The sequence below is a fragment of the Lepisma saccharinum genome, chromosome 3 (assembly GCF_977018435.1).
Source record: "Lepisma saccharinum chromosome 3, izLepSacc3.1, whole genome shotgun sequence".
Taxonomy (NCBI): Eukaryota; Metazoa; Arthropoda; class Insecta; order Zygentoma; family Lepismatidae; genus Lepisma; species Lepisma saccharinum.
Genome location: NC_139231.1, coordinates 122,123,332 through 122,141,690, shown reverse-complemented (window position 1 = coordinate 122,141,690; position 18,359 = coordinate 122,123,332). Strand labels below are relative to the sequence as shown.

The window sequence follows — 18,359 nt, the reverse complement described above, 5'->3', positions numbered from 1 at the left end:
GTTAATTGAAACTAATGATCCTCAAAACGAGAATTACTTGTGTAAGGATATCTTTAAAACTTTAATACTTTTTAATGTTCTTATTAGCTTCGAATTGCAGTCCAAAATTACATAAAGCCAAACTAAAATTAATAAGAGAAAGCATCAAATCAGACTTATAGAAATAAATTTACAGTTTATCATCACTTTCAGCCACCCCAGTATGTACAGGGTATATCATAATAATTAGCGCAAACTTACACAGTTGAAAATACACGATAATAGAAGCAAAAAAGTCTCAGTAAACATGGGTCTGCAAACTAGCCATTTTCGAGATAATTGCGAATGTGTGGTTACAAGCCGCCACTGACTTAATTGTTTGTAAACGTCGTCCTAGTTGGTAAAATGCTAATAATGTGTGCGAATGTGTGGTTAGAAGCCGTCACTGATTGCATTTTGTAAACACCGAGTGCTTCACTCCTTGCGCGTTCCGAGGTTTGCTCTTTGTTTGCAAAACAAAATATTTCCGAGAGGTGGCGTTGTAATCAAACAGGATGGATATAATCAGTACACAGTCTAATCGTACTGTGGGAGTCAGTCACGTCAGTTGCGCTGTACTGCGTAGTGAAAATGGAACCTTACAGCAACGAAGAGTACATTTTACTAACTATGACGACGTTTACAAACAGTGAAGTCAGTGGCGGCTTGTAACCACGCATTCGCAATTATCTCGAAAACAGCTCGTTTGCAGACCCACTGAGACTTTTTTGCTTCTATTATCGTTTACTTTCAACTGTGTCAGTTTGCGCTATTACTTATGTTATATCCTGTATACACACACAGCAGTGCCACGAAAATATACAATTACAATGTAAACCGAAAAATAACTCACGATTGTTTCTTTCTTGATATTTCGCTATTTAATGGCGCTTCCCTAAATTTATACCCAAGGAACACAGCGAAAATCTCATGCCCTTAACGGGATTTGAGTCTAGAAACTTTTTGCCGATATAAAGTCAACCAAGCAGGCAAGGCGAATATTCAATTAATGTCCGGATTACATAACAAAATATTGAATTAAAATCTATGGTTCCTGTCTCCTAAATAGTCACCTTCATCGTCAATGCATAGATGCCAGCATTTCTGGAGGTTTTGGTAACGGCTAGAATAATGTTTCCGTGTGTTCACCAGTTCATTTGTCGATATTATCTGGAATTACTGAAATGTTACACCGTCTCCTAATTTCAGGGTTTTCCTCAGTCAGGAAAGCAAACAGAAGTCACAAGGTGAGAGAGCTCGTGTAAGTGAGGAGTATGAAAATGACAAGGTGTGTACAAGTCATGAATACAATCTTCTCTTTCCAAAATCACCCTGAAAATTTTGATGAACTGTAAAATATTTATATTGAAGGTATAAGCAAACCAGAGCACAATCACAATATTCTTGTCGTAGCCCATCTCTGATGCGAGCAACGTTATTGGGTGCCCAAATCTTTAATCGTTATTAACGGACGTACAACCTTGAACAAACCTCTTACTATTCACACACACGGGTTCGTGAGAAGACCTGGTCTCCGCAGGGCTTTCATCCGTTGTCAACGAACAATAATCCACTCTGACACACAAAGTGTTACCAACAGTTTACTTGTGGCAGAATGCCTTGATAAAACTTCCAGGGACATGTGGGTGTAGAATCAAGCAAATAGGCAAATCTTCAATGTCAATAGTTGTAAAAGAACAACAACACACCCAAACTAAGTATTAACCATGAAATTCAGCACGGGTTTCATGTAAAACAAAACACACAGAATAAAAAAAACAACACACAAGCAGGTGATGTCACTAATCACTCATTAACAAACCCACATTTTAAAAAAATATATTTTGTTCGGATCTGTAGTGCAAATAGTGTGTTGACTGCTTTTTTCTTCATGTAACCCTTGTTTCATTTCAATTGCGCTTGTTGTTACGTTTTGTGAGTTTTAGTGATGTATTTCATGTTTAACTTTCTTGTTTTACCATAAAGTATTCACAACAAGATTAGTTGAGCACCAGAGAAGCTTGACTAGGGTCATATACAGTATGTACTATACTTGTTCGTACAGGCTGTATACATTGCATGAAACTCCTCTGTACGTGGTCAGTTTGCGAAATTACGTGGTCAGTTTGCGAAATATCGTAACGAAACGTGTCCAATATTCAGGGAGGACTTCGAAATGGTAATTTGTACAAAAAAATGTGAGATACAGTAATTGTACTGGGAGAGTATTGTAAATCGTTTGAGGTTGTTTCATGTTGTACCTTTCTTGTTATGTAGTGACCGTGCCACATCATCATGTACAGCACACTGCGTTTTTGTACGTAGTACAGATTCAGGTGCAGGTCTGTGTAGCACTCTGCCATTGCTAGCAGTGCACGTTCAACCACCCGGTCAGTGTGGGCAGTCCGTAATGGGGAAGGGAAAGGAGCTCGGCTCCGACCTTAAAGGTGTGATAGTGATTCTTGCTCTTCAAGGACATCCTGTGAGGGAAATAGGGTCATTAGTGAACAAATCTCATTCTACTGTTCAGTATATAGTAAATAAATTCAAATATGATGGTTCAACAAAAAATCAGGCAAGAAGAAGTAAGGACAAAAAAGGCTAACCGGATGAAGGGAGCGTTTCGGGGTGAGAATAGTTCAGGCTAATCTAAAAATTAAATGTTCCGAAATTGAGTTCACGGTGGAAAATGCAACAGGAAAGGCAGTGAGCAATTTAACCGTTCATCGTGCATTGTACAGAGACGGATATCATGAGCGAATGGAATAAAACCTGTGCCTAAAACCAGGAGTTCTGGAACAATTTCATCTGTTCCGATAAGAAAGACCAAAATATACCTTTTCGGATCAGATATTGACCACAGGATGTGGAGGAAGGCGAGTGAAGATAACAATGTACCATTGTTGTGAACATCATTTGAGTAAAATATTTATTTTCATTTTTGTTTTCCAGAGGTGTACTTGTATCATTTCACTTTCGCACTACCTCCGTACGAATAAGACTGGTACATACTGTATTAGCGTCGCCTAGTTCGCTGGTGTCGGGTTGCTGCAAGGGAATGACGTTCCGTTCCACCAAGCAAACGATTATCTGTATTCAAATTAGGAAGATTCGCCAAATGCCTGTCTGCTGATTTAACCGTCCATTTGATACGTTAACACTCGCCATACATCACACACTACACCGCTTCAGATCGTAGTGCAATCGGTGCAGACACCAAATACACTACTTGACACCAAATCATGGTGTTGCACCATGTAACCAACTAGACTTGTGGGTGCAGAGAAAGTCAAAAAGTGCAGCGAATTAGACTGGATATCCGTACTCCCTCGGAAGCCATATTGCCTTACAGTATACGTACCTAGGAACATTCGATTGACGACCCTGCCCTTATCGTCCCTCGTGTTGACGGTGAAGTTCCTCGAGGACTCGATGGTGATTGGCTGTCCTTTCCGGGAACGAATGGAAGAGGCAATTAGCGAGTCTAGCACCGTCGCTTGGCCGTTTAGTTGGATGCCTCCAGCCACGATCCTCAGCTGCCCCATTCCTTCCTGGAAGAAAAAAAAAACTTCAATGCAAATCTCTTTTTTAGAAACTACCCTTGCATGAGTGACATTAATACATAATAATAATAAAACTCTTTCGCTCCTTCTACCTGCTTTCAGGAGCGAAAGCTTGTAGGGAGTGAGTACCGTTAAGGATTGTCAACATGATGGAGGTAGGCAAACCCCTCCGGTGGCAGAAAATGTTCGTAAGTTTTAGACGTATCCAATTGTGTTGATTGTCCACGCCGTGTGAAACGGAATGATTCAGTTTGGAATTAAGCATGGGGCAGGGGACATATTAAATTACAAAATCTCCATTTCAACGAACCGAGAAGTGGAGAAAAATTGGATAATTCTTATAAATATTAAAATTACATTCATGTTTTTAGTGATATAATCGCAGGTAAAATCAAAGATCTTGCGTGGAGGATTTTATCTTGCTCTGAACTCAGCCAAAAGGCATTTTGCACCGATCTAATATATTCTCCAAGACATTTCAAAATGTTATTGAATGTTTCATGTCGATAATTTGACCAATGCATCAATTCTTGACGCCGAGACGATATTTTCTGCAACTACCTCTTCTCTCCTCTCGTCTCCAGTGCCTTCTGTTCTTCTCTTCTCCTTCTTCTCTCCCCTCCTGCTCCTCTGCTTTTATCTCATATCGCCTTCCCTACTTTTCTCGCATCTTTTCTCCATCCCACTCTTCTCCACTCCTCTTATCTCCTCTCCTGTCTTCGATTTCCGACTCCACTGCACTCTTCACTTCTTCATTTCGTTCTTCTCTTTATCTCTCTTTTATTCTACTCTCCACTCCCCTCTTCTCGTTAGACGAGGCTATTCGGGAATCTCTGGAGCAAACGAACGAAAATAAGTCCGCGCAAGTAGGACTCGACCAATAAATGCGCGAGAGGAGACGTGAGTGCATGGAGAGGCAAACGCGGCTACTGCAACCAACAGTTTGCAACAGCGCGCACTGCTTTGCTCCCACCACTCGCTTTCTCCCCTTCTCTACCGCTATGCACCGCCACGGAATCCCGAGGCAGAGCGTAGGAACACAAAGCATGGACTAATGCATCATGAGACAAAGCATCAAAACAATCGTGATTATTCGTACGTTAATCTTTGCCTAAGAACTTCGTGCAAAACTTCCAGAACAAAAATTAATGCCCACCTATCAGAACGTGACTCCAAAGCAGTTACGCATCGACTCTCAGGATCAAGGTAGGCAACATTAGGAGCAAATAAATTCCTTAATTACACCCTCCAAGCCAGAAGGGGGTAAAAGGGGGCGCGTTTGAAATAATAGCGAAAACCCCGTCGGTGTAACCTCACGGCAATAGGGAATACCAACGTCTCGCTGGCTGTGTTATGGCACCATGGAGCATGTTCCGTATCTGGCCCCACCTCCCCTCCTCTCCCCGCATACCGGTATCAGATGGAACCCAGCGCTAGTCCCTGGGCAATTCGACTAAGGGATTCCACGGGTAATGCGTGACAGACTGAGATAAGCAGATCACGCCTGGCCGTATGACTCCATTACAGTGGCAAGCGGGGCATTCGGGACGCTCACTTGCGCGCTATCTTTCGGCGACACAAGGAACTAAAAGGGGGGCGTGCAGATGCTTGTGAGGAATTTCTACCTTTTCTCCATCATTATTTCTCTCTCTCTCTCTCTCGAAGTTCCCTTGCAGGGGAGACTGGAAAATGTTTGATATGAGAAAATTGTTTTGTTTCGATTTCTTTACTAGCAGACGATTTGTGTGTCGATAAAAAAGCCGTGCATGTAGCCGGTAGAAAAGGGGATGTTTTCAATTTGAATGACCGAAATGGATCCGGGTTGCTTGTGAGCAGGGGCGTACTGGTACAATCACGGATACTTTTGGGTTGCAACACAGCCATTGAATTTCAATGGAATAATTACAACTCAGAAGTGTCAGTGACTGTACATGGGGTAGATAAAGGGACAATCAACTCCCGACGAAGGACGTACTTTTAATGCATGAAAAGTGAAAGGGGGAACATGTGCCTGTGTTTGCGTTTATAAACGATATATTGTTTTGTTGTATTCTTTAATTTTTTTCTATCTGTCTTTTACTTGTTAACAGATGTAAGCAAATTGTTAAGTGTAAGAAAAGGCATTAATTAAAGCCTTAACTTCGCCATGTACAAAAGCCGATAAATAAAGTAAATACATAAAATACACAAGGGGTGTAAGGAGGGATCTGTTAAGAAACCCCAATTTCAACCTCTCTTCTATGTAAGTAATACACCATGGACTATATTCTTGCAAACTAACGTGGATCTGGCGTCTAAACCTATAGCCAATATAATCCTGTCATGTCCTGTCCATGTGCGTTTATGATTGCATAGGGTGTCCTTAAATTATCTTTACAACTTTAGACTTGAATAACTTAAAAACTATACTAGATAATGACAAACGGTTTTCAACATTGGACAACAAAACTCATAAAGTTTTTTTATTTCCAGGTGACGCAGATTTGACGAAAAATGTGGACGCCACAGGAAAAAGCTCAGTGTGTAGCCTGGTTTATAGAGACGAAGTCCGATACCCAAGTGCAACGAAATTCCTTCGTGTGGGGTTTTGTATAGGATCAGGTGTACGGAACCAAGGTTACAGGCCTACAGGACTTGAAGACACGCATTCGCAACGCATTCGAACATGTCACAGCGGATATGCTGGTGCGTACATGGAGAGAAATTGACTACACACTGGACGTTATTCGTGCCACTAGGGGTGCACACATTGACGTGTATGAATGAGGAAACAAAACTTTATGAGTTTTCTTGTCACATGCTGAAAACCGTTTGTCATTTTCTAGTATACTTTTCAAGTTATTAAAGTCTAAAGTTGTAAAGATAATTTATGAACACCCTGTATTTTCATCAGTTTAATCTTATTAACAATCATCCTCAGATTCGCGATTAGACAAAAGTAGCAGAAAAGCGAAGTAAAATAAAGCAAATCAATATAGCAAAAGAAGATTATAGATTGATTGGTTTGGTTTCAGGGCCGGATTAACCTATGGGCAACTGGGACAATTGCCCCGGGACCCCCACCAAAAGGAAACTGTGAAGGGCCCCCACAAAAAATATTTTAACCAGCTGGCTATGGTTGTGAAAAATTACATAAGTAGTTGTATTTTAAAAATCAAATAAACTTCAGTATTGTCTTATGTCTACTCTCTTCTGGATCCAATTGTAGCACAGCTCTCAGTCGATCTGTTTGTAGATATGTGAAGCTCAGTATACTTTATACCATCGATAAAAGGCAAAAAAATGTGTCTACTATAAGTGTTAAGCCTTTGGGAATTTTCTTGAGTAGTTGCTACAATTTCTACAATGAACCTGTCGGTAATTGTCCAGTAGATGGATCGTGCATAGTATGTAGTGACATATTTACTCTTAATTGCAAATAATATAATTTAGAATAAATTACAGTCTACTGCTCAGTTCTCTGTTTCCGTCTGAAGCCCCCTTATTATTTACTATAAATTGTACTTACGGTGTTCACTCTTCATAATTTATGTAGACATTTAGACGCAGAATTTTACTGCTGCTATAGCGCTACAATTTTCGCCCTGTAACTTTATTTTACTGCTCTATTCTCCCTGCAAACCTATCTGCGATATGTTCGATTGTGAATGACTTCTGATTCTAAAATCAGGTCTACCATTTCAACTGCTGAAAATTGGTGGTTAACATATTGAGGTAATAAAGATCCTAGTAAAAAATAATAAAAAAATGGGGGACCCCACGAAACATTTTGCCCAGGGGCTTCCACAAACCTTGATACGGCCCTGTTTATTTTACTTCGCTTTTCTGCCACTTGCGAAGATGAGGATGAGTGATGATGTGATGAAATATATGAAGAGACACTCACAAAGAACACCGTAGCCCAGTCCGGGATTCGAATCTGGGGCTCCTACAAACAAACCACCTTGCCTTTATCTTTTCAGAAGCAATCTTCAGGTTATCACTTGAAAGGGGGACTTACCAACTTCCATCCAAAACTAGTTGAATCGGGTTAATCTGCAACAAGGAGACAGCCGAAATGAAAGCCTCTGCTCGCATGAAACCACGACCGAGCATCTTGGTCCTAACATGTGTTTCGCCTCCGTTGTCTGAAGCCCCCCCCCCCCCGCTTTCTCATACCCTTGCATAATGCACGTGGAGTAGAGCTTCCCGCCATAAAGAAGGCCAGGCAGGAAGTTGCATGTTTCTCGTGTCGCTCGACAGAGGCCTCTGCCTGTTATTAGGAGTGCTGAGTCTCCGGACAGTGTCCTGCGACGTTGTAAATAAAATACGTACGGAGTGCATGAAGTACCAGAAGCACTTTGCTTTTACGAGCGAGTCCTCCCTCCCTCTCACGTTGGTCCCCTTCTCCTCTCCCCGCGACAGTATATCCTCATCTTGTAGGAGTAGAAGGTAGAGCAAGATGTCGCCTTTCCGAGGGAAAGACGGAAGTATTTCTTCCTGGTCGCAACGAGGGTGCCCGCAGACTCCAAATAGCCACGGAAACAACGATAGATTAAAAGAGCATCCCTGATAGTGTTGGGTTAACGGTGCCGTCTTGAATTCGACGAGTCCCAGGTACGATTCCCACAATCAGACTTGTCTTGAGCCTTTGGTAGGTTAGGCCTAATCTAGCCTCCATTTCGTTTACCGTTTGGATTGCCAAAAATAAATGATAGGTGTGATTGTAGCAAGTCTTGAAGCTTGCCTAATCTATACATCAGGTTCGATTGTGTTCGGCTCACATCGTTAACTTTCGTGTCCCAAGGTGCCGAACGCAGCTCGCTGTACCAAACAAACGAGAATCGTAGACAACAGCATGCGCATTTCTCTACCTCGAAGTGAGGGTTGCTTAAAAGATCTGTTACGAATGGACCCTCACGGGCGTGTTCGAAATTGTGTCAAATACCTTTGACTTGTTGCCAAGACAATGATTACGCTTGGCAACGTCGCTACAGGATAGGCGAACTTCTTCGTACAACATTCACTTCGTAACGCCCTAGAAGATCCAAACAGCTTCCAATGTCAGCCGTGACCTCGGCTGGCAGAGTAGCTATAGTACTTACTCTATGTGGTTAGTTGGTGTAGGAGTTGTTAGTGTATTATTTTGAATACACTAAATGATAATACAGTTGTTGTCCTAGTTTATTTTGTAACTTTTCTACCATTTCTGGCTAATCTCAACGATTGAGATGAATGATCATAAGATGAAATTGGTGAATAGGCAATCACAAACAAACATGAACGACACAACAACTCCCCACAGAGAAATACTGGCTCTGGGTTCAGGCGCCAGATTCTCGTTAGCCTGCCTGCAAAAATGCAACCATGGAGAAGAGGTTGAGATCTAAAGCATTAAGGCGAGGAGATACAGTTACGCACCAATTGTGCATTTATTTCAGTATCGCCCGAATGGGCACTGCTACTAAAACAAACCCTGGGCGTATCCAAGAGTATGAATTTCTCTCCATGTTGCAAGTGCAAACATTTTGTTATGTTGATTATTAAGCTGGACACGATGTTTGAAAAATATGATGAATAATAATTTTCGGAATCCCATGTATTCCTTATGGGGAATCAGCATCAACATCAAGTTACGGCTAATCAAATGGAAGTTTCGACTTTTCCGCTGGTCAAATTCATCTTCAAACTGCCCGTTTCCCGTTGACATCTCTTTCTATTCCATCGGAAGTTTTATATTCACAAGAGAATGAATCAAATCATACTCCCATATGATCAATGCTTTTTTCCTTGCCTCCTGGCAGTGTTGCCAAACCTGATGGGCATAAAAGAACTAAATTTCACCTTAAATGGAGTTAAAACTGACTCTCATGAAGATAGATTTACGATGGCTGGATAAAGTGCCTTCTAGGGTAATGTTAGTTGTCAAAGGGGTGGGGGCGCTGCTATTATCGTTAACTCTAAATTGATGACAATTTATTCTTAGTTTTCACCATCTAGATCCTGCGGCATCACCCATCTCAATAATCCACGGATGGTCGTATGAAATCGAAAATAAAGAATTCCCTGACGACAATATTATGTCAATTTCACGTCAATCACGGCACATATAAAGAAGTAGCTGGGGAGATAAGAGGGAGTGGGGCGACGCAGCCAATATAACAATATCACGTCACGTGCAAAATGTATAATTATGACGAAAGGTGGTCTATGTGGGTCGGAACATGAGATGGCATCATAGAGGGGCACGGGGGGTGGGCGTCCCAGTTCAGCCGAACGAGTGTACGAAAGATTGATTGATTGATTTAGTTTATTTTACTTTGCATTTTGTGCCTCTTGGCTAATTTGCGAAGATGGGTATGAGTGATGAAATTGATGAATGGACATTCGCAAACAACCAAGCGCAAGCGGGATTCGAACCCGGGACCCTTGGCGTCGCAGCGCGATGTGCTAACCACTCGGCACAGGGTCCGGCTGGTAGTGTACGAAAGAGCCTGATCTGGCTCCAAGAGAGCTAAGTTGGCACACTGCCATGGACGGAAGGGCTTGGGAAGACTCCCGTGGAAATTGTATCGCATGCCCTTAAGAGCAGGTCACACCTTACACCCGCAAATAATATTAATTCAGACTTAAATGCCTACTTCTGTCGATTGCAAGACTTCTTCCAGGTTTCCCTGGTATCGTAATGGTAATGTTGTCGCTTTCGGAACAAAGGGTCCCGGGTTCGATACCCAATGGAGGCACAGGATGGTCCAGATCCACTTTAAAGTGTAGGCCCAGTCCCGATTAGCCTATCTGTGTATAAGGTGCATAAAGCGAACTTAAAGCAAACAAACTCGAACTGAAGACTTTCCACAATGACGTCACTAGGATAAGAAACCTTTTTGTTTTGCAAAGAACCTCAGTCAGAGGAAATCGTCTAGATGAAGTTCCTTCGCGTGGTCACAGCCACACCTTGTAGTGAGAGCAAGTGTAAATTTTCCAGCCCTCACCATTTTTTAACAAGCCTTACGCTGACCGAGAACATGTTCTAACCCTTACAAAAAATTACTCTTTAGGATACATATGAGGAAATAAAAAGTACACTTATCCGACGAAAAGAACTATATATTATGAATTTGATACAATAAACGTCTTCTTGATCTGACAAGTAGGTTAAGTGATAAGGTAATTCCCGCTAAAGTACTATACATGCACAAAAATATCAGTCCCAGTTCAAGAGAGATGCGAGTGAAATGGATATTACATCGAAAACCGTACACTTGTAAGATACTGTCACAGCCAATAGGAAATGTTTGTTTCCTCCATTAGAATCGCCTGCAGAGAAAAGGGTAAACCGTTGTGAATTGATAATGCTGCATCATGACCTACTTCGTTGCAATCATCAACAATGCATATCGACTTCCGAATGAATCATGACCCCCTATCCATTGTTGCCGTTCCACGATCCCCCGTAAGGTCGGTTTCCTTAAAATGGGCTCGGCGCATAGCAATCTGCATAATCGTCCCGTGGAAGCCGAGATCGATACCGAGTCGCGGAACGTGACAAGAAGTTAGTCATCAAAATTTCAGCACGGCGATGCGCGTTCGCATCGCACTCATTCAGGAGAGTACAGAGGAGATCGCGAGAAGAGATATTTGAATGTTGCCGCGGTTTCTTCTTTTGTTTTTTATTAAGGGGGGTTGAGGGGGCTACGGAGGGGGGCTGAGGGGGCATTCTAAAGATCCATCGAGGCATTCAGGATCCTGCTGACTAACGACCTCGGGAAGAAGATGTGGATGTTCCTCAGTCCCTTCAGGCTTATTCCTAGAGTACCTTGGGGGAAAAAGGTTTCCCCCAGAGGGGAATATTCCCACAGGTGGCGATAGTCAGGTGATAAATGTTGACGTTGGGTTCGCCTTTGAATACTCGTTTCGAGAGGGGATCCGTGCAATTCTTTCAGAGCATGAAAAATTCATCGGCCGAGGCAAAATGGATTTTTGAGGATGTCATTTAAATCGTACCTCTAAAGGTGGTTATGCTCTCTGTTCCCCCTTTCAGAATTGCCCATAAATATTTAACCAATAATGTATTGACCCTGGACAGTTTTAGTCGACCCGGAGACAAATAGCCTGGGGCAATCCTTTTTCAAAGTTTCTCTGGAGGAAAACTTCTTTTGGAAACTTTCCTTCTCTTCTTTCTCTGACAGTTGATTTCAGCTTGAGCGGATGAAGAGGAGGAAAGAGGTATTTCAAAAATATCCCTTGTTCCTGTATACCTGGAATAATGTTTGGGAAGCTTCAAAAGGACTGATTAGCACAGAATTTACGTCCGTTATATTACTTGCCTGGAAAAAAAACATTACACCAAAATTCATGACTACCCATAAATGCTTATCTTGAAAATAAAGCGCCCATAAAGCATTTTTCAACATTTAAACCTCGTTTCTTCAATTCTCTTTTTCGACTCCACGCATTCACGATCTCGCAATTGTGGAGATGATGTGATCAGCACCATGCCTGAGGCTGGGTGAACCCCAGAGTCGCTTTATTCAATAACATAGCCTCAAAACTTCCCCGCCTGAAATCAGGGTCTATCGCGTGGTACCGACACGTCCTACCAACTGAACCACAGCATAAAAGAAACGTCATTTCTAAATTGGCAGGTAAGTGAGAGATGAGAAACAAATTATATAAATTGATAACTGCAATTTATTATTCGTTGCTTTGTAGTCTGTTCTGCCAATACCCTTCTTTTCTGTGATTCTGCTTTTACTGACTGAATTGCGACAATAGGGACGAGTGATATAATGACATTGGGAAAGGGATATTCACATAGAATACCTGTGCTCAGGCCGGGAACCGAATAGTGCATTTACATACACCTGTTTATCTCTTGTAGTATCACATTTTGTAGGTACTGTAGCACAGAGCATATTAGAGCTTTCAGCTGTTTTAGAACTTGTACGAAACTGTATTTTATTCGTAAATGGTATTAGGTAATTTTCCATGTATTGAGTAGTTTTTATATACATACATATTCGTATATATATATATCGACCAAATAAGCTGCAATATTAACCATATTTTATGGTGTCAGTGTGTGTGCTTGTGTAAGTATGCATAAAAGTCCAATATGTCTCCACACAGTAGGAAAACGCAACAAAGAACTTATAAGTTACAGAAAAGAATAACAAATGTTCGGTCTTATCTGGAGTATTGAAAAATGCACAGAAAAGAGTTTAAAAATAGTATTATGATAACATAAATACGAATCTTTTAAAGAAAATAACAGCCTGGTATGACAACTTCGATTTTGGGATAACTTTTCAAACATCTTAAGTCTTTAACGAGATGAGTTTCTTGGATACTTCCGGTCTCGTTCCGATTTAACAAACTTTCATGTCCGTTCTCGGTAAAGTCTTAGTACCACTCCGTATGAGGACCTGCCTTAACGTCGTAGTTCACATTTAGCTACACAGTAGCTATGCAGTATATACGTACATGTGAATACATAGGATTTCAGGAAACGAAGGACAACAGGCACAGTAATAAGGCAATAAAAACAGGGAGTGTTTCAAAGTTACAAAGAAGAGTCTTCGATCAGCGTAAAAAGCTACGAAGTCAGAATGTTCCAACCCTGTTCAGACATGGATGTACAAGGGCTATTTTTTTCAACCTCCGATGGTGCCGCCAGGAGGCCCGTGAAGCGCTAGGAAGCGGGGTGTCCCGCAGCGTGATTGGCGTCCCCCCTGCCACTACCACCACCACTGCCAAGGCCAACGCTTCAGTGGAAGTTGAGCGACGGACACGTAGAGATGTCTGCTAGAATCGACTCTGCCGCCAAGTGCGAGGTGCGTATTGTGATACGATTTCTACACGCAGAGGGGCACAGTGCAGCTGAAATTCACCGTCGAATGAGCTGTGTGCCGGAGAGACATGATGCATTCGGGCATTGTCTTGCTTCATGACAATGCCCGACCGCATGTTGCTGCATCAACCCAAGACCTTCTTCAACGAATCCACTGGGAATTGTTTGATCACCCTTCCTACATCCCAGACCTGGCGTCGTGACTTACCACCTTTTCCAGGCGATGAGGAAGTGATTGGGAGGACGGTGCTTCCACACCAATGCGGATCTTCGGCAGACCTGGCTAAACAGAGAGGCGGCACTTTTCTTTGCAGAGGGTATTGGAAAGCTGGTGCATCGGTACGATAAATGCCTGAATCTTCTTGGTGATTAAGTTGAATAGGAGAGTATACGTGTACGTAACTTTTGCCAATAAACCCATTTTGCTATTCACTGTGGTTAAGATTTCATGCCCTATCGGAGGTTGAAAAAAAATAGCCCTCGTATCATTGCCTCAGTCCTTTCAGCCATTCGTCCTCAACGTCGCGATTAACCAAGTTAGTAAAGAAACTACGTTGAGGGACAGAAATTAGACGCCAATAACATCGGAATTCTGCATAATCTGCAGGAAGAACTAGCCATGATATAACTAAAATATGATCTGCAGGCAGAAATAGTCTCGACTTAACTAAAATAACATGGTTCCAGGTACATGCAAAGCTTTCATGTTAGTAGAATAGTAGAAAGGCTGAGTACCCCTATTTTTTATCAGTAAAATAAATCAGGAACTTAAAAATATGACTGTGGAAAACTGAAAAAGCGTACAACGTACTTGGGTAGTAAATATGGCGAAGGAAGTAAGGTTCGAAAATGCAACGAACCAGTAAGTTGTAGAACCTACTTAATATGCAATAGTTACCAGAGAGAGTCACATAAAAACCTTCAAAGTCCAACAAAAAATATATGACAGACTGTGTACAGCTCAAATTTACATGAGGTATCGCTGTTATTTACAAAAGGACATCAAGGCTGCAACACTGATCAAGCGAGCTTCAAAACGCCATTTTTGTAAATTTTAAAAATGGCAGCTCCTCCACACACTTGCACCAGTGAAGAGCAGTGCTTTCTTGCCTTCTGGAAGCCGAAAACGTTTGGAAATTCTCCGGCAAATGAGAATTCAATATATCTATGCATGCTTACTAGATCAGCAAGTAACAAATAGAGGAGAAAGTTCAACAATGGCTTCAGATTCTTTTTATTGAGGTATACAGGCACTAATTAATTCTGACTTGAAAATAAATTTAAATCAGAAATGGATGTATGCTGATATGCAATAAATTTATGCGGTCAGTTCTACATGCAGAAATCTACTAGATAAAAACGAAAATAATTTAAGGTTACCATTGATAGACGCTTGATTATAGATGTAAGCCTTGTTGTGTGTGTGATTTCTTATCTATACTTACACAAGACATACAAACACGTAGGTTCAAATTAACAACCTAACTTTAATGCATGGAAGCCATTCACGTACATCTTACACCGTTACTATGACAACCAATCAATAACATGCTATAAAATACAAATTCTTCTTCTTCCTCTTATCATGCGTCTATCATTTCCTCCTGGAGTCCCTTTTTTGTTTTAAGTGCTGGTCTCACCAACCATTTGACCCTCCCTCCTATTTCTATTAATTATCCTTGGTTAAATCATGCACTTATTTACGCCTTGTTAATTGTTCAAGTTCTATCGATTTGTGCGAATACATTACCAAAGCAAGAAATAGCCTTCTTGTCCACAGGCTTAATTATAAAGTAGTGCAAATATTTATGATTTGATTACAACTTGTTTCAAATGTAAATCCTTGAGAGTTTGGAATGTTGGATTATAATATTCTTTAATCGGACCTGAGAGACCAAAAATTTATTGTGCTATCGAGTTTAACAATAATATATTAATGCTGGTATGTTATACGGGCTCTATTATGATCACGTAATATTAGATTACACCAGCAGAGGCGCTTCTCCATCTATCGTGGACAATTGAACTGTGCTGTTAACCTTAATATCCAGGAAGCCGTGAGTTACCAGACTCTGACTGAACAATCCGTGTAACCGTACAGAATACAGAAGAGGGTTTGGAAATTGTAATTGAGAGGGATTTTTAACCTAAGAAAGAAATACAAATAAAAAAATAAGGCAAACATTATTTACAGACTTAATAGGCTTTCGAGAATAAGGAACGAAATTGTAGAAAGCGCCAGAAAATTATTACAATGGAGGGGGGTAAAACTTACTTTTTCTATCCGCTTCCTTATTAAGATGCCCACACTGCACATCACAATGGGAAGAAGGAATATAATACCCCCAAATGATTATTTTCGAAAATATGAAGATTATCCATCCTAGCACATTAATCTTTTCCAAGAGTTCTTTCAAAAGGATAGAGTAAAATAAGTTTTTTCGAAGATTGAATAATAAAAGAAAAAAAACTTGCAAGCATAGAGAGAAACTTTTTAATCACTTCCCAAATTAAAAGCTTCACTCTGGTTTTGCACCATTGTGGAACCTTCCTTCTCAGCTGTCTCTCTCCTTTGAAGTAAATGCGATCAGTACTTATATGACCTTTGATTGGAAAATTATAAAGAAGGTAATGAGGGACCGGGGCGGCGTAGAGGAGGGGGAGACGGTGGCTTCCCCTTCTGGAGTCGAGCAGTGTGGTCATGCCCCTGTTATCTTCTGGTGTTCCATTACCATACTTCGCCTCGGGATCTAATTATCCTTCTTCTTCATGTCGCAGATAACTACCAAACCTCATTAAGTTTAGTCCTAACTTTCTCCAAACAAAACCCATCTCTTTTCCATCTTCTCTCTCTCCCTCTCCCCCTTTTCTTTATGTGGCGACCCCAGCCGAGGCACTTCCGTTCAACATTCACAATCTTTCTTTTCCCTCCATATTCCGCTGGGCTGTAATCTTGAAACCAGCTTTCTGGAACGGAGTTGCTTGAGGTGAAGAATATGACGGAGGAAGGAGTTGGATGACATGTCTAAAACCATGCTTCACCATATTCATTTACTCCTTACCTCCTCCTTTCGCCTTCCTTCCCTTTCATGGCAATTTTCGACGCCATCCAGGAGAGCCATTGAGTGTCAAAGTTAGTGGAGAAAAGTCGCCTTAAAAAGGCCTCATATAAAGAGGATGGCTTGAGACGCACGTCGACCGCGTCTCATTAAGGGGAGGGGATGGAGGGGAGGGGAGGGGAAGCTTGGATGCTGGGGAATCTTGGAAACACAATGTTGTCAGTTCTTTCTCTCTTTCTTGGATTTGACCAGGTTTTCTCGACTACACTGGACAGTCCCAGGCTTCCTTGTTTTGTCACACAAGGCACCACGCTTTGCCTACGTAAAGGAGTTTGGTGGAATGTAGAACACAGCACAAGTTTCATAGAGAATTATGCTGGTTTCCGGTGTTAGACTTAAGGCTTGCCGTTAGTAAGCATGAATGCTAATTACTTTCTCCCTTCCTTTTTTTAATTTTGTGTTTCTTTTCTACTTCTTTAGGCTAATCACAACGATGATGATTAATGATTAGATGAAACTGAGAGATTTATTTCACGTCGCTTTTCTGCCACTTTGGACTAATCGCCTTTATGAGGATGAAAATTGGTAAGAGGAAAATGATTAGAGGACAAACAATGAAATGGGACCAGATGTGCGTATTTGACTCCAAACTCAGCCTCCGAAATCCAGGGCGACCTCCAGCCTTACATGATCTCAGCCTCGCACGTCTCCTGGGGGCCGAAGCTGAACATCTCTAGACAAGACACAACATAAGATCCACAGAGGATTATGCTGGATGCAATCCAGAGCCAGTATCTCGCTATTCTGCAAATTGCAAACCAACAATTAGAAGTGGGATCAGAACCATTATGTGCCTCTAACCCCGAACACCTTGATCACTATACTAAACGCAATTCCAACTGGCGGCTGGGAAACAGCGAATCAGCAATCAGTTTAAATTTCTGCGACGGAGATCGGGCATTTTCGAGTCACAAGGTACCGAGCGTTGTTCGCGGGACGATACAAATGAGCGCTGGGTTCACCACATGTTGCCAAACGTACTGTAAAGGGCGAAAGAGTTTTCTCGGTCAAGAGCAGAAATCAGCGGGCTCAACTGCACACGTGATTCTGCACGTTGAAGTTTCCGGAAGGACCACCCACAGGTCGGACACACAGTCATATAAAGGCAACTGGCAAAAACAGAACTACGCTTGGCAACGTTGCTTTGGGAGAGCGATATGATCCCTTCAGGTTTTACTTCGCAACTGAGTTCGTTGACGCCCATCGGACCACACGCCCACGAATGTGATTGGGGGACAGGACGCGCCAGAACAACCATCAAGGTCAACCGCCAGTTGGAGTTGCGTTCAGTATAGGCGATGACGTTAGCCCTACGTCATTCGGGAGGCTCTACCACGTGGAAGAGAGTATGGCATTTGGGTGTTTTCCCGCACATCCCAGCTGAAACTCTTGATGAGGTACATACAAAGGAACACTAGAACCAAAACCTCACCGTGGCGAGAACATGAGACTACCACTCAACGTGCTACGAAAGAAGTTGCTAATTTTAAATCTTTGGTATATCACTCACTCCATTCAGCAAATATGCTCATTATCCACTATATACCCCCACATCCCCTAAATGTGCCTTCATGGTACGGTGCTATATGCAAATTTACGTCTACCTTACGTATTATCCTCTCTTATTTCCACTTGACAACTAGGTATTGACGAGTTGAAAATTCCCTGAAGTGGCAAGACTTCAACTTGTTGTGCATGTTCGATGCAAAGGGGGGGGGGGGCGAGCAGCAGTATAACTTCTTCATCTCTGAAGAGTGGTTATGGACAAGTTGAAAGGTCCTCTAGTAGTAAAACTGGGGTAAACATGCCTCGCATGTTCGATGCAGTAGG

At 41.8% G+C, this 18,359-nt stretch overlaps 1 protein-coding gene across 4 annotated transcripts in view; it reads right to left on the bottom strand.

Moving 5' to 3' along the window:
* The window catches only part of Scgdelta (sarcoglycan delta), an 810,958-nt gene that overhangs the window by 34,779 nt on the left and 757,820 nt on the right, over window positions 1-18,359 (bottom strand). For all 4 annotated transcript variants that reach the window (XM_083120140.1, XM_083120139.1, XM_083120141.1 and 1 more), the window contains one exon: window positions 3,380-3,569. In XM_083120140.1, the coding sequence (XP_082976266.1) occupies window positions 3,380-3,569 (190 nt within the window). The remainder of the gene's footprint in view (window positions 1-3,379; window positions 3,570-18,359) is intronic.